This window comes from Manihot esculenta, chromosome 11, assembly GCF_001659605.2.
Source record: "Manihot esculenta cultivar AM560-2 chromosome 11, M.esculenta_v8, whole genome shotgun sequence".
Classification (NCBI taxonomy): Eukaryota; Viridiplantae; Streptophyta; class Magnoliopsida; order Malpighiales; family Euphorbiaceae; genus Manihot; species Manihot esculenta.
Window position 1 is genome coordinate 31,710,009 of NC_035171.2, and position 16,005 is coordinate 31,726,013.

Sequence of the window (16,005 nt, forward strand, 5' to 3'; positions counted from 1 at the left end):
CACCAAAAGGTGCCCAAGAACCTAAAACAATGTTAGTGCCACTAAAATTGTCTCAGATTTACAGTAGACTACCAGAAAAATGTCTTATCTTGACCCATACGAGAATATTCAACTGACATACCGTAAGGCAGATCTTTCATTGTAAGATGGTCCTTTAGCTGCACTAGCTAGTTGGTTTTCATCTACTTGAAATTCAGAATGTGTTTCTAGTCGATGAATTTCAGGTGATAAATTGCTGAGAAGCCTGTTGTTGTCCAGGAGACTAAAACATATGCACAAAAAAAATGGAGTTCATATACTAATGGAAGCAAAAGATAATCTCAATGGAGGAAAAAAATTGTTCAACATTATCAACTTACAGGATTGTCAAAGAGAGACTACTGTCAAGGACGGGAGGGAGTGGCCCACTGAAGTTATTATTTCCAAAATCTAGCACCTCCAACTCCTTCAACTCTCCAATCCCTTCAGGAATGATGCCAGTAAAAGAATTGTTGTGCAAAATGCTGCAGCAGAACATTAAGCCATATGACCAAAGGCAAAAAAATTCTGAATCAAAGGACAGAAGGTAAATTTATGTTGCCTAGTTGATACTTACATAGACTTTATGCGAACAAGGTTTCTGAGGTCAGGTGCTAGTGTTCCTCCAAGATAAAGATCTTTCAAGTTCCTGAATATTACATATTTTTCTTTAGAATAAAATAGAGAGCTTATCAGCAAGTAGTATCACGTTTAAAATAACCATTAACTACAAAGAGAGTAACACTGATTTTCTTTTCAAGTTTTACTCAATCTGAGCTGATTCCATTAAGTTCTAATCAAAATAAACCGAACTTGGAAACCAAAGCACGAGTTAAGGATTCTGATTCAAGTTGCAAAGTTTACATATCACCAGGGAACCCAAAAGGATCCCAGGCACAGCAGCACCTGATGTGATATAGTTTTGAAAAATGTTCTCACAATGCTGCAGACTGCAGCCAAAAGGGCAATCAACAGAACATGTAATCCATAGATCAAGCAGCATAAATTATAGTAATAGAGTTACTTTGATCTGATAGAGTCATCCAAAAAAGTAAACTGGAAACCAACGGATGACTTCTCAAAACTGCAAAGTAATAGCTAGAACACACTTTAAACTTGCCATCCAAAACCAAAAGGTTATGTATTTTTCATCGCTGACTCGCATGATTAGCTTCAGAAATTACAAATTTTATCAAAAAAATGCATCTCGAGCCTCAAAACTTTTCCCTTAAATTTTCCAGTATCAGAACAGAAAAGAAAACGAAAACAAAAGGCCAAAATTTTTCAGCAGAGAGAAAAGATACATACAATTCGACAACTTTGCCATCAGAGCACTCAACTCCAAACCAATAACACGGATTAACAACTCCATCCTCATCCTTCCAATTCTTCAACGCGTCGTACGGATCACTCACTATTCTTTCTCTAAACTTCAATAACGCTAAACCTGCAAACAGACCACCAAATTTCACCAACCATTCTTCTCCACTTTCCCAAGAAACAAACAGAAAACCATATGTAGCTATATACCTTCGTCGTTGAGCGACCAGCACAAAATAAAGTTCCGGTAGAGCAAAAAGAGAAGAAGAACTCTAAATCTGATGAATTTCCAGGAGCAAAAAGAGAAGAAAATAAACATCATAATCTTTATGAATATTTAAAATATTTTTCAAATTAAAAATATTATAAATAAAAATATTCTCTCCTAGCGTTATTATTTTTTAATTAAAATTTTAACGAGCTACCACAGAATATTTTTATTAATTAACGACTTTTTTTTTCAGATTAACAATTCATATAATATTTTTTTATATGCTTCTACATGTTTTTATAATATATATAATAATGTAAGTTTTCCTCTGTACTCCTTTTGTAACTCGGTACTCTCGCCTTTTCCTCTTTTTTAAACCTAACTTCTTATTTTTCCTTCTCCATAAGAAACGATCTGCTTCAATTAACTATCGATAAATAAGAAAATATAGTTGTCCCTAATAATTTAAGAGTCAACAACAGGAAAGCGGCTCATCCCGTCAAAGATCGGAATAAGAAAAAACAATGATCGTTTAAGATATGTTTATGTGTATATATATATATATATAAAGAATTTAAAATTGGACTCACAGATTTAATATGGTAAGTGCATTTAAGTAAATTTGATAGAACTCTCATATTCTAGTCTCTCAATTTCTAATCCCCATTCTAAAAAAAAAAAATTAAAATTATTTACTTATTCAAATTTTTATAATAAAGCATGTTAAATTTAATTTTAAATTAATTTTTTTTATAAATTTGACTAATATGTATTTAAGTTAATAATTTTCTCAATGATATTTTCTAAAGCATATTATAGTAGCTATCCATGATTTGTTTTTTTTATGTTGAATATTCTTCAATAGGTATGGTGTATGACTGAAATACTGCATTTTCCTTTTATGTAATAGAAATTAGAAATCGCTTATGTTTGCAAAAAAACAAAGAAAAAGAGAAAAAAAAGGAGAAATAGTATCACAGGGACTTGTTAGAAAAATAATAAACAAAAATCAACAAGTAAAGATTTACAAGTTTCACAAATAATTCATAAATCAGCAAACACTTGCTGCTAAGTTTATAAACATCTGTGGCAAAAAAAAAGTCTATAAACATCTAATCAAACAAATCCCATCAAATAAAAGAACCCAAATAGGAAGATCCCCACTTTTCTGTATTCCATTTTTTTCTAAAATAGAAAATAAGCAAAAGAAAAAACACCAATATTATTTTATTTCTATATTTCCTATTGTGGATAGAGGGCTAAGTTGACATACGTCGCCGCTTCACGGGATAACATATGCCGCACTTAATCAGACCGTTTACATTGCACGGGATAACATAGGCGGGATAACATAGGCCGCACTTAATCAGACCGGATGTGCAGGTCCTAAACCCATGCTTCTCAGAGTAGATCTTATGGCTGCCATTCAATCAGCTTACTCAACTCACCACTCTCATTCATCTCCTTGATCTCCTCGGCCCCGCCAACATACTTCCCTCCTAAGAAAACTGCAGGTAGCCTAACTTTTTTGGACGCAGTAGAGTGGCTGAGATCACCAAGTAGGGCTCACACCTCCCTAAGACGTCCGCCGGAGCCACCTTCACCAAGGTACTTCTCCTGCTCATCTTTCAAAGATATCAATGCCATTCTCTTAGAAGAACAAAATGAATCCAAATCCCAACCCCAAACCCCCAGAAGACCCTCCATTTTCCACCGTGCCTCCCCACTCCACTGCCACCACCGCAACCACTCTAAAACATTCATAATTTCACCACCTCCTAACCAGGGTGAAATTATGAATGTTTTAGAGTGGTTGCGGTGGAGTGGGGAGGCAATCCGGACACGGTGGAAAATGGAGGGTCTTATGGGGGTTTGGGGTTGGGATTTGGATCCATTTTGTTCTTCTAAGAGAATGGCATTTATATCTTTGAAAGATGAGCAGGAGAAGTACCTTGGTGAAGGTGGCTCCGCCGGCAGTCTCAGGGAGGTGTGAGCCCTACTTGGTGATCTCAGCCACTCTAGCCACATTATATATAGAGAGAGAGAGAATGGAAGAGACATGAGACTAGTTAGGGTTACAAAGTAGGACTGGACCGGGCCTTTGGTGCTATTAAAGAAAGGGATTCTATAACTTTAACAATGGAGTGTCTGATCAAATGCTTGATTCATCATTGGTTTAAATCTTCGGAGGTCTTTAAAAATATTAGATATTCTCAATATTTATTCTAAATTTGAATTAAGCAAGAAGGAAAGTAATTATATATAAAGTCAAGTTTGCTTGGAAAAATTTGAAGTTATGGTAATTAATTATTTGAGTTTTTAATATTAATATTTGCAAAAAAGATGTCAGCCAATTGGGAAAAAATTACAATGCAGTACATGGTAATATTTTTAATTCCTTGGTTTCGAGGATGTTCAGAGATATGAAATATTTATTCTAAATTTGGATTTACTAAGAAGGAAAGTAATTATATATATATAGTCAAGTTTGCTTGGAAAGATTTGAAGTTATGGTAATTAATTATTTATGGATTTTTAATATTAATATTTACAAAAAAAAATGGAGCTAATTGGAAAAAAATGGCAATGCAGCACATGGTAATATTTTTAATTTCTTTGTTTCGGGGATGTTCAGAGATATGAAATATTTATTATAAATTTGGATTTAGTAAGAAGGAAAGTAATTATATATATAGTCAAGTTTGCTTGGAAAAATTTGAAGTTATGGTAATTAATTATTTATGGGTTTTTAATATTAATATTTGCAAAAAAGATGAAGCAAATTAGAAAAGAATGGTAATGCAGCACATGGTAATATTTTTAATTTCTTGATTTCGGGGATATTCACTAGTAGCCAGAGGGGTGCATTGAGATCTGCCAATCCCTAAATAATTTTGTTTACGACTATAGAACTTAATTGTGCCATATGTATGAGCAAATGCATGTGCAGGAACAACTCAGAAATCATTATTGAAATTTTAATATCATTTCTAGAATAAAAGATGTCATAGGATCACAATGGTTTCTTCCCGCTACTTCCATCTTAGTAAGGAAAAAAATATTTTTTAGTGTATATGGTATAAGAAAACTAATTAATTTTTTAATTTTAAAAAATATATTAAAATATTTTTAATATTTTTTTAAAAAATAATAATTATTTTTTATTAATTTTAAGGTTAAATATTATAAAAGAATTTAAAATGTTATGAATATAAAAAATTAATTAATAAACTTTTTAAATATCTAAAATATTAATTAATAAATTTTTAAAATTATAAATATTAAATAGTATAATATTTAATGAATAAAATTAACCTAATCATTTACTAATAAATTTTTTAAAATATTTAAAATATTTTAATATATTTTTTAAAATTAAAATTTTTTATAAAAATTAAGTAATAATTTTTTCTTAATGCTTAATATTTTGATTTAGTGATTAAAAAAATAAATTATAAAAAATTATCTTTTATATTCAAGTAATCACTAACATAACTGCTATTCCCTACTAAATAAGGTGAATAATCAGTTAATAGTTTAATAAAACAGTTAATATTACAGAAAAAAGACTCTTATCATCAAATCTTATCCATATGCTTATATGATTTTTCCTAACCTCATCCTAAAATGAGTTAGATGAATAATCATCCGTCCTTAATAAGTGAGGCTACATTCAAAGTATCTAATTTGCATCCTAAAATTTTATTAAAAAATGAGAATTATCAGTATGGACTCACATTTAAAAATTAGAAAATGCGGAGCAAACAAAAGGAATTACATTCCCAATTGAGTCATGGTTCGGTTTTTATTTTGAATTTAAATAGTAATCTGTTAGGTTTTGAAGCAAAATTAAAATAAAATCAACATCAATTTAATTAAGTTGTTTTATTTTTCTTTAAATCAAATTAAAATTTGTTGTATGTCACTTTTTTTTGCATGAAATCGTTGAATTGAAATCAATATTTAAGAATTTTAGAATATGGGCGTAAATCTCTAATTTCATCTTTCACGTTGACCTTAAATTGACTACCATGCATTACATTATTTATTTAAATTGAGTAGTAGCTTTTTATGATACAATATTTAAATTTATCTCGTACTTTTTTTAATGTTGTTTGTTATAAAATTGACAAAATAAAATAAGATAGAGTTTAATTTTTAAAATTTAATAAATGCTCACCCGAAAGCATTCTACATATTAGTATATTGACTAATATTATTATTAATAAAATATTGTTTACTATAAAATTGACGAAAATGTTTTTTATAAACCAATAAATCAATAAATTGAGTTATTTTTAAGTACATTTGATGGGAAGTATATATTTGGATCCAATTTATTATAGATTAATAAATTTTTAAAATTATAAATAATAAATTATATTATAAAATAATAAATAAAATTCACTTTAATATTTTTTTTTTTTTTTTGAAATAGGAATTGGGGGAGTAGAACCTTAGACCTGTCAAGTCTACTAGGATGCATTTTCCACCAGGCTAAGCCTCGGAGTGCCTTTAATATCTATTAACTTCATAATAAATCTAATTCACTTAAAAATTTCTCCTTTTAATTTTTCCATTTTAATTCAACTTGTGCACCACTAATCTATCCAAACGGGATTTTGATGAGTCAACTTTTAAAACTAAAATGGTTTTTAATAAATACATTTAAAACTGAATTTATGAGAGAAACATTTACAAACATCAATAAAATGTGTAATATAACTATTTTAAATTTAATTTAATTATTTATTTTTAAAGTATAAACAATGATGTGATTTAACAAATGATATAAAATGAATTTTATTGTTCATCTCTCTAAAATAATAATGAAAGAACATTCACAAAAAACCACCCTATGCTAAATCGGTTAATATTTTTAATAATTGAACTCGTTCAAATACGATGAAAATTTATATTAAATTATTTAAATTCATTCTAAAATCAATTATTATGACTCAAATTAATACCATATTTATATAATTTTAATTAATAATTTATAAATAAAATTTTTTAATTAAAAATTTTAATTTTAAAACTTAATTTGGAAAAAAATGGCAATGCAGCACATAGTAATATTTTTAATTTCTTTGTTTTGGGGATGTTCAGAGATATGAAATATTTATTCTAAATTTGGATTTAGTAAGAAGGAAAGTAATTATATATATAGTCAAGTTTGCTTGGAAAAATTTGAAGTTATGGTAATTAATTATTTATGAGTTTTTAATATTAATATTTGCAAAAACGATGGAGCCAATCGGGAAAAATTGGCAATGCAGCACATGGTAATATTTTTAATTTCTTGGTTTCGAGATGTTCAGAGATGAAATATTTATTCTAAATTAAGATTTAATATGAAGGAAAGTAATTATATATATAGTCAAGTTTGCTTGGAAATATTTGAAGTTATGGTAATTAATTATTTATGGGTTTTTAATATTAATATTTGCAAAAACAATGGAGCCAATCGGGAAAAAATGGCAATGCAGCACATGGTAATATTTTTAATTCCTTGGTTTCGGGGATGTTCAGAGATAAAATATTTATTCTAAATTAGGATTTAGGAAGAAAGAAAGTAATTATATATATAGTCAAGTTTACTTGGAAAGATTTGAAGTTATGGTAATTAATTATTTATGGTTTTTAATATTAATATTTGCAAAAACGATGGAATCAATCGGGAAAAAATGGCAATGCAGCACATGGTAATATTTTTAATTTCTTGGTTTCGGGATGTTCAGAGATAAAATATTTATTCTAAATTAAGATTTAATATGAAGGAAAGTAATTATATATATAGTCAAGTTTGCTTGGAAAGATTTGAAGTTATGGTAATTAATTATTTATGGGTTTTTAATATTAATATTTGCAAAAAAAGATGGAGCCAATCCGGAAAAAATGGCAATGCAGCACATGGTAATATTTTTAATTTCTTGGTTTCGGGATGTTCAGAGATGAAATATTTATTCTAAATTAAGATTTAATATGAAGGAAAGTAATTATATATATAGTCAAGTTTGCTTGGAAATATTTGAAGTTATGGTAATTAATTATTTATGGGTTTTTAATATTAATATTTGCAAAAAAAGATGGAGCCAATCCGGAAAAAATGGCAATGCAGCACATGGTAATATTTTTAATTTCTTGGTTTCGGGATGTTCAGAGATGAAATATTTATTCTAAATTAAGATTTAATATGAAGGAAAGTAATTATATATATAGTCAAGTTTGCTTGGAAATATTTGAAGTTATGGTAATTAATTATTTATGGGTTTTTAATATTAATATTTGCAAAAACGATGGAGCCAATCGGGAAAAAATGGCAATGCAGCACATGGTAATATTTTTAATTTCTTGGTTTCAAGATGTTCAGAGATGAAATATTTATTCTAAATTAAGATTTAATATGAAGGAAAGTAATTATATATATAGTCAAGTTTGCTTGGAAAGATTTGAAGTTATGTTAATTAATTATTTATGGGTTTTTAATATTAATATTTGCAAAAACGATGGAGCCAATCGGGAAAAAATGGCAATGCAGCACATAGTAATATTTTTAATTTCTTGGTTTCGGGATGTTCAGAGATGAAATATTTATTCTAAATTAAGATTTAATATGAAGGAAAGTAATTATATATATAGTCAAGTTTGCTTGGAAAGATTTGAAGTTATGGTAATTAATTATTTATGGGTTTTTAATATTAATATTTGCAAAAACGATGGAGCCAATCGGGAAAAAATGGCAATGCAGCACATGGTAATATTTTTAATTTCTTGGTTTCGAGATGTTCAGAGATGAAATATTTATTCTAAATTAAGATTTAATATGAAGGAAAGTAATTATATATATAGTCAAGTTTGCTTGGAAATATTTGAAGTTATGGTAATTAATTATTTATGGGTTTTTAATATTAATATTTGCAAAAAAAGATGGAGCCAATCCGGAATAAATGGCAATGCAGCACATGGTAATATTTTTAATTTCTTGGTTTCGGGATGTTCAGAGATGAAATATTTATTCTAAATTAAGATTTAATATGAAGGAAAGTAATTATATATATAGTCAAGTTTGCTTGGAAATATTTGAAGTTATGGTAATTAATTATTTATGGGTTTTTAATATTAATATTTGCAAAAACGATGGAGCCAATCGGGAAAAAATGGCAATGCAGCACATGGTAATATTTTTAATTTCTTGGTTTCGAGATGTTCAGAGATGAAATATTTATTCTAAATTAAGATTTAATATGAAGGAAAGTAATTATATATATAGTCAAGTTTGTTTGGAAAGATTTGAAGTTGTAGTAATTAATTATTTATGGGTTTTTAATATTAATATTTGCAAAAACGATGGAGCCAATTAGGAAAACATAGCAATGTAGCACATGGTAATATTTTTAATTCCTTGGTTTCGGGGATGTTCAGAGATGAAATATTTATTCTAAATTAGGATTTAGTAAGAAAGAAAGTAATTATATATATAGTCAAGTTTACTTGGAAAGATTTGAAGTTATGGTAATTAATTATTTATGGTTTTTAATATTAATATTTGCAAAAACGATGGAGCCAATCGGGAAAAAATGGCAATGCAGCACATGGTAATATTTTTAATTTCTTGGTTTCGGGATGTTCAGAGATAAAATATTTATTCTAAATTAAGATTTAATATGAAGGAAAGTAATTATATATATAGTCAAGTTTGCTTGGAAAGATTTGAAGTTATGGTAATTAATTATTTATGGGTTTTTAATATTAATATTTGCAAAAAAAGATGGAGCCAATCCGGAAAAAATGGCAATGCAGCACATGGTAATATTTTTAATTTCTTGGTTTCGGGATGTTCAGAGATGAAATATTTATTCTAAATTAAGATTTAATATGAAGGAAAGTAATTATATATATAGTCAAGTTTGCTTGGAAAGATTTGAAGTTATGGTAATTAATTATTTATGGGTTTTTAATATTAATATTTGCAAAAAAAGATGGAGCCAATCCGGAAAAAATGGCAATGCAGCACATGGTAATATTTTTAATTTCTTGGTTTCGGGATGTTCAGAGATGAAATATTTATTCTAAATTAAGATTTAATATGAAGGAAAGTAATTATATATATAGTCAAGTTTGCTTGGAAATATTTGAAGTTATGGTAATTAATTATTTATGGGTTTTTAATATTAATATTTGCAAAAACGATGGAGCCAATCGGGAAAAAATGGCAATGCAGCACATGGTAATATTTTTAATTTCTTGGTTTCGGGATGTTCAGAGATAAAATATTTATTCTAAATTAAGATTTAATATGAAGGAAAGTAATTATATATATAGTCAAGTTTGCTTGGAAAGATTTGAAGTTATGGTAATTAATTATTTATGGGTTTTTAATATTAATATTTGCAAAAAAAGATGGAGCCAATCCGGAAAAAATGGCAATGCAGCACATGGTAATATTTTTAATTTCTTGGTTTCGGGATGTTCAGAGATGAAATATTTATTCTAAATTAAGATTTAATATGAAGGAAAGTAATTATATATATAGTCAAGTTTGCTTGGAAAGATTTGAAGTTATGGTAATTAATTATTTATGGGTTTTTAATATTAATATTTGCAAAAAAAGATGGAGCCAATCCGGAAAAAATGGCAATGCAGCACATGGTAATATTTTTAATTTCTTGGTTTCGGGATGTTCAGAGATGAAATATTTATTCTAAATTAAGATTTAATATGAAGGAAAGTAATTATATATATAGTCAAGTTTGCTTGGAAATATTTGAAGTTATGGTAATTAATTATTTATGGGTTTTTAATATTAATATTTGCAAAAACGATGGAGCCAATCGGGAAAAAATGGCAATGCAGCACATGGTAATATTTTTAATTTCTTGGTTTCGAGATGTTCAGAGATGAAATATTTATTCTAAATTAAGATTTAATATGAAGGAAAGTAATTATATATATAGTCAAGTTTGTTTGGAAAGATTTGAAGTTGTGGTAATTAATTATTTATGGGTTTTTAATATTAATATTTGCAAAAACGATGGAGCCAATTAGGAAAACATAGCAATGTAGCACATGGTAATATTTTTAATTCCTTGGTTTCGGGGATGTTCAGAGATGAAATATTTATTCTAAATTAGGATTTAGTAAGAAAGAAAGTAATTATATATATAGTCAAGTTTATTTGGAAAGATTTGAAGTTATGGTAATTAATTATTTATGGGTTTTTAATATTAATATTTGCAAAAAAAGATGGAGCCAATCGGAAAAAAATGGCAATGCAGCACATGATAATATTTTTAATTTTTTGTTTCGGGATGTTCAGAGATGAAATATTTATTCTAAATTAAGATTTAATGTGAAGGAAAGTAATTATATATATAGTCAAGTTTGCTTGGAAAGATTTGAAGTTATGGTAATTAATTATTTATGGGTTTTTAATATTAATATTTGCAAAAACGATGGAGCCAATTGAGAAAAAATAGCAATGCAGCACATGGTAATATTTTTAATTCCTTAGTTTTGGGGATGTTCAGAGATGAAATATTTATTCTAAATTAGGATTTAGTAAGAAAGAAAGTAATTATATATATAGTCAAGTTTACTTGGAAAGATTTGAAGTTATGGTAATTAAGTATTTATGGTTTTTAATATTAATATTTGCAAAAAAAGATGGAGCCAATCGGGAAAAAATAGCAATGCAGCACATGGTAATATTTTTAATTTCTTGATTTCGGGATGTTCAGAGATGAAATATTTATTCTAAATTAAGATTTAATATGAAGAAAAGTAATTATATATATAGTCTAGTTTACTTGGAAAGATTTGAAGTTATGATAATTAATTATTTATGGGTTTTTAATATTAATATTTACAAAAAAAGATGGAGCCAATCGGAAAATAATTGCAATGCAGCAAATGATAATATTTTTAATTTCTTTGGTTTCGAAATGTTCAGACATGAATTATTTATTCTAAATTAAGATTTAATATGAGGGAAAGTAATTATATATATAATCAAGTTTGTTTGGAAAGATTTGAAGTTATAGTAATTAATTATTTATGAATTTTTAGTATTAATATTTATAAAAAAAATGGAGCGAATTGGGAAAAAAAACATGGCAATGCATGCTAATATTTTTAATTGCTTAATTTCGGGGAATGTCTTTCCTCTTCATCAATCATCACAACGTATAGGCCATTTCCCCATTTCTGACTTCTCCATCTCCATTAATGGAGAGGCCGCTCATCGTAGTATCAGACTCAGAGGTTCGTCTAGACTTTATGCTCAATTTCAAATGCCGAGCCAACGTCCGCCTCAGGTCTCTCTCCGCCACTACCCCAATAGCATTCAAGGTCCAAACTTCAGCGCCGCACAAGTTCCTGGTTAATCCACCAACTGGGCTTATCCCTCCTTCATCCTCTACCATCTTTCAAATCATACTCAGACCACAAACCCATCTCCCATCCTCTTTCCCTCGTTCTCCCTCCGACCGTTTCCTCCCAATTCATCCGATTTGACTAACCCCGATTCTCTCAACTCATGGTTCTCTTCCCTTCCTCTCTGGTCAACTCAAGATTTTAAGCTCAAGGTTGCCTTCGTCGGTCCGTTTCTTCTCCGGCACGCTGTCAGCAGTGGGGATGTTAACTCTGTGAAGAATATAATAAAGAGGCAGAGGTCGATACTTTCTGAGTTGTCACCGAGAGAGGCTGAGTCGCTCCTTCGAGTTGCTACTGAGTTGGCTGACCCTGAGGGTATGGTGAACTTACTGCTTGAAGCTGGGTTGAAGATTGACGCACGGGCGAAAGCGGATGATGTGGGCTTTCATCAAATGGACGCAAAGTGGCAATCCAAAGGCTGGTGCGAGCTGCACGTGGCAATAGCATTTGATCGGACGGACGAAGTTTTGGATTCATTGGATAGTTTTGGGCCATTGGATTTGAGAGATAAAGAAGGAAGGACACCGTTGCATTTGGCGGCAGGTAGAGGGAATATCAAGTGCGCTAGGGTATTGGTGGAATCCGGTGCAGATAAGGATGCTAAGAGCAAAGATGGCAGGACTGCACTGTATAGAGCAGCGGCAAATGGTGACCATAAGATGGTAGAGATGCTAATTGAGATGGGTTCTGACCCCACAATCGCAGATAATCATGGCCGTTCAGCTTTTGATGTTGCTCGGGACAAGGGACATCTAAATATAGTCACAAACTAGAGAATCCAGCTTCAAATAATTCAGACTACATTATTAAGAACCTTTCTTTATTGACGACGACGCCGGAGGAGATTCTGGAGACTCTGGAACGTGGAGAAGTAGTGCTAATGGCGGCCAGGCGAGGGAACTTGGAACACCTTGAATCATTACTAAAGAAAGGTGCAAACGAAAACTATAAAGATCAATATGGCTTCACAGCCTTGCGTGCAGCAGCTATCAAAGGGCACAAAGATATAGTATCAATGCTAGTTAAGTTAATAGATTGTTAACTGTTAAATTAAAAATTTTTAATTGAAATTTATATATTTCTCTATATTCATATGCACATAAATCATCAATAAGGAACAGAGGTGGCAGATCCATCAGGTTAGCTACTCCAATAAGACATAATATCCCTGCATTCCTGCAAAATATGCAGTATGTTGTCCAAGGCTCCTTTGCTTTTCACTTTAATGTTTGTTTTGCAAGGGTAGATACATCCAACAATTGAAATTTTAAACAATGGTGGACATGTTAGTATATTCTTAGCCTATCCAATTGTCTCCTAACTTACATGATAATCAAAAGATTCATTGCCCAGGTTAGAAAAGTGAACCATGTTGAAGAGCAAGCACGAACCTTTCATTTTATTCCTCTTCTAGAGGCAATATCAGAAGCATTTTGAAGCCATGACTGGTATATTTGGCCTGGAATCATGGTTTCTTCCTGATTCATTGTGCGAGTTGCATGTCTTCTTTTTTGCCATTTATTAAGCCCTTGACCCCATAGATCCTGTTTCAACCCCTCTTTCAAGATCAGATAAACTTTTATCGTCTTTTGTTAAGCTAACATGATCATACATAAGAGCTTCTTTAATTAAATTACTTTACCTGTCTGCTTGCCTTGCATTCATCAGATGGTTGATTGACTTATTTTTCTAGATAGCCTTCAATTTCAACAGCTGCATAAGGCAATATTAATGTTAATATATGTACACAGCTAGACGTTTTCTTAGTGAAAGTTCACAAGTGTTCGCTCTATCAGTCAAGGCTTTAGAGTAAATGCTAGAATGACCACATAATGTTTCGGTTCATTAAAATGAAGAAGGAAAATGATCAAATTGTTCTGTAGTTATTAATATACACTACTGTATGTCATCATCAAATAGAAAACCCTTATATGATTCAGTAGTAAAGAATTCACTACAAACATTTAAGAATCTCATTTTTGGAAAAAACAAATACATTAACAGAAGTTTCACATCCAGGAAAGACAAATAAATAGATAAAAACATATAATGGATTTTTTTTTTTTTTTGAGATTGCAATAGATAATGGAAATTGGTGAAAGAAAAAAAGGCTGCATTAGATAATTGCATAATCCTGTTGGAAAGCTAATTGCATAACCCTGTTGGAAAGCTAATTGCATAACCCTGTTGGAAAAAGGAAAAAAATGTAAAAGATTGTTTAGAATATCATGAAGATAAAAGAGATAGAAACAAAAAAAAAACATCTTGAAATGCGCACATATCATGGTTGGATCTTCATATGATCTCCAGAAGTGAAGTTTGGTTGTGTCTCCTCAAAGCTATCACAGATAACACACAAATCAACACGTTCAAACAATTTGATGTTCTTGGCATTAGCTGAGAGAACAACAATGGTTAGCTTAACGGAAAAGTTGCACACGTTCAAAACAATTTCCTGCGAAGGATTTGTTTGTTTAACATAATAGCTTAGATCACATATAGAAAGCGAAATTTATGTTTATATTAATTTACCAATTGCAAAATGGGCTGCTCTTTGGAAACTAATTATGGCGTTTGTATCAGTCCCTTGGTTATCGGGCAGAGTTGTTACAGACTCCTTCCAGCGAACAAATCACACCAATTAATAAAAAACGAATATTGCAAAAAAAAAATCTTGTTAACTAATAACTACATGCTCATGGGTCACAAGCATGGATCATCGGATTCGGTTGGGCAATTACTGAAAGCTCATTTAATTTATTTGGGTCGGGTCAATTTCAATGGGCAATTTCCACCGGGCCGAATCTAGATAGTAAAAAGTAGATTGTCGTTTGAGCATTACTTTCAATACGTCGAATAGAAATTGCTAAAAAAACATAATCATTATTTTTTTTAATCGTAAAATTTCCAAACAAATAAATATTTCCAAACTAATTTTCAATAGCATTTAAAATTATTTTTTGATGTGTCACTTGAAATAAATCATATATGAATTATAGTTTTACTTAAAATTATTTATTAAATTAAAAAGAATTAATTTTACATTTTCAATTTAAAAATTGGTAAAAAAATAAATTAAGTTAAATTTTTACAAATTTCTTGATTTGAAACAGGAAGTGAAAGGAAAAAGTTAAACTTATTTCAAACAAAATAAACAAGTCAATAAACATAAGTTCAACATTTTATGAAAATTCAACTGTTGTAAATTTATAAAATAATAAATAAGTAGGAGTGTAAACGAATCGAGTCGAGCCAAATTTTGAAGAGTTCAAGCTTGTTAGAATTCAAAACGCCATAAAGCAATGAAACCATGCAAGTTTGTTCACATTTACCAGTAGGAATTGAAGAGAAGAGAAATGAAGTAAAATATCCTCCTCCTCACAATATCCAAAAAGGTTGATAAAATTCTTGTGATTCACTTTTGATAATGTCTCAATCTGAAAGAAAATATCTGAAGGAATTAGAAAACGAGGTTGCATCATAAGTCCTTATAGTTCAATGTGATTAGCTCATAAAGTACCTTCTTCCTAAATTGAACTTCCAAATGCTTAGGCCAATCCTTGGAAGATGTTACTGCAACTGAGGCCACAGCTATTTCAATGCCACTGGACAATGTTCCCTTGTACTGTGTACCAATTGGTGAAGAACCAATTACACTACTGAAATCTTCACAGCCTTCTTCAAGCTCAGATCTTTTTTAAGCTTCGGTACACCTGAAATGCAAATCTTGAGTCATGCAAGTAGATAGCCAAAAAGGGTTGAACACGGACACACCATATGGAAGAAAGATGTGGAGCAGCTTACACTCTAGATGCACATGTAAAATGGTTTGAAGTTTGAAACCTCACACCCTCGTACAAAATATAACTTTTCCACTTGGGAAGAAGAATTACCAGTTACAAATGCTTTCTGAAGTTGCCCACTCAATCCTGTGGCCCAAGGTTTGACAGTAGCCTGTTAATTTATACACATAGAAGATGACAATGGACATGGCAAGTAGTGCACCCTATAGGCACCAGCAA

General features: G+C 30.0%; 1 protein-coding gene and 2 pseudogenes across 1 annotated transcript; 1 reads left to right on the forward strand and 2 right to left on the reverse strand.

Moving 5' to 3' along the window:
• Positions 1 to 6: 6 nt before the first annotated feature.
• On the reverse strand, positions 7 to 3,075 carry LOC122725113 (protein MALE DISCOVERER 2-like). Its single transcript, XM_043961743.1, has 6 exons — positions 2,823 to 3,075; positions 1,549 to 1,616; positions 1,327 to 1,465; positions 596 to 667; positions 360 to 503; positions 7 to 262 (listed from the first exon to the last, which is right to left on the reverse strand). Exons 1-6 carry the CDS (start codon positions 2,843 to 2,845, stop codon positions 109 to 111), a joined length of 600 nt encoding a protein of 199 aa, XP_043817678.1. The 5' UTR covers positions 2,846 to 3,075; the 3' UTR covers positions 7 to 108.
• An 8,659-nt stretch (positions 3,076 to 11,734) lies between these two features.
• Positions 11,735 to 13,069, forward strand: LOC122725111 (annotated as a pseudogene).
• A 40-nt stretch (positions 13,070 to 13,109) lies between these two features.
• Positions 13,110 to 16,005, reverse strand: part of LOC122725044 — a 20,710-nt pseudogene continuing 17,814 nt past the window's right edge.

Coding starts and splice junctions, on each gene's coding strand:
- LOC122725113 (XM_043961743.1), bottom strand. CDS start 2,845: ATGTTATCCCGTGAAGCGGCGAC. Junction 504..595: donor CTTGTTCGCATAAAGTCTAT/GTAAGTATCAAC, acceptor GTTCTGCTGCAG/CATTTTGCACAACAATTCTT. Junction 263..359: donor AGTCTCTCTTTGACAATCCT/GTAAGTTGATAA, acceptor CATATGTTTTAG/TCTCCTGGACAACAACAGGC.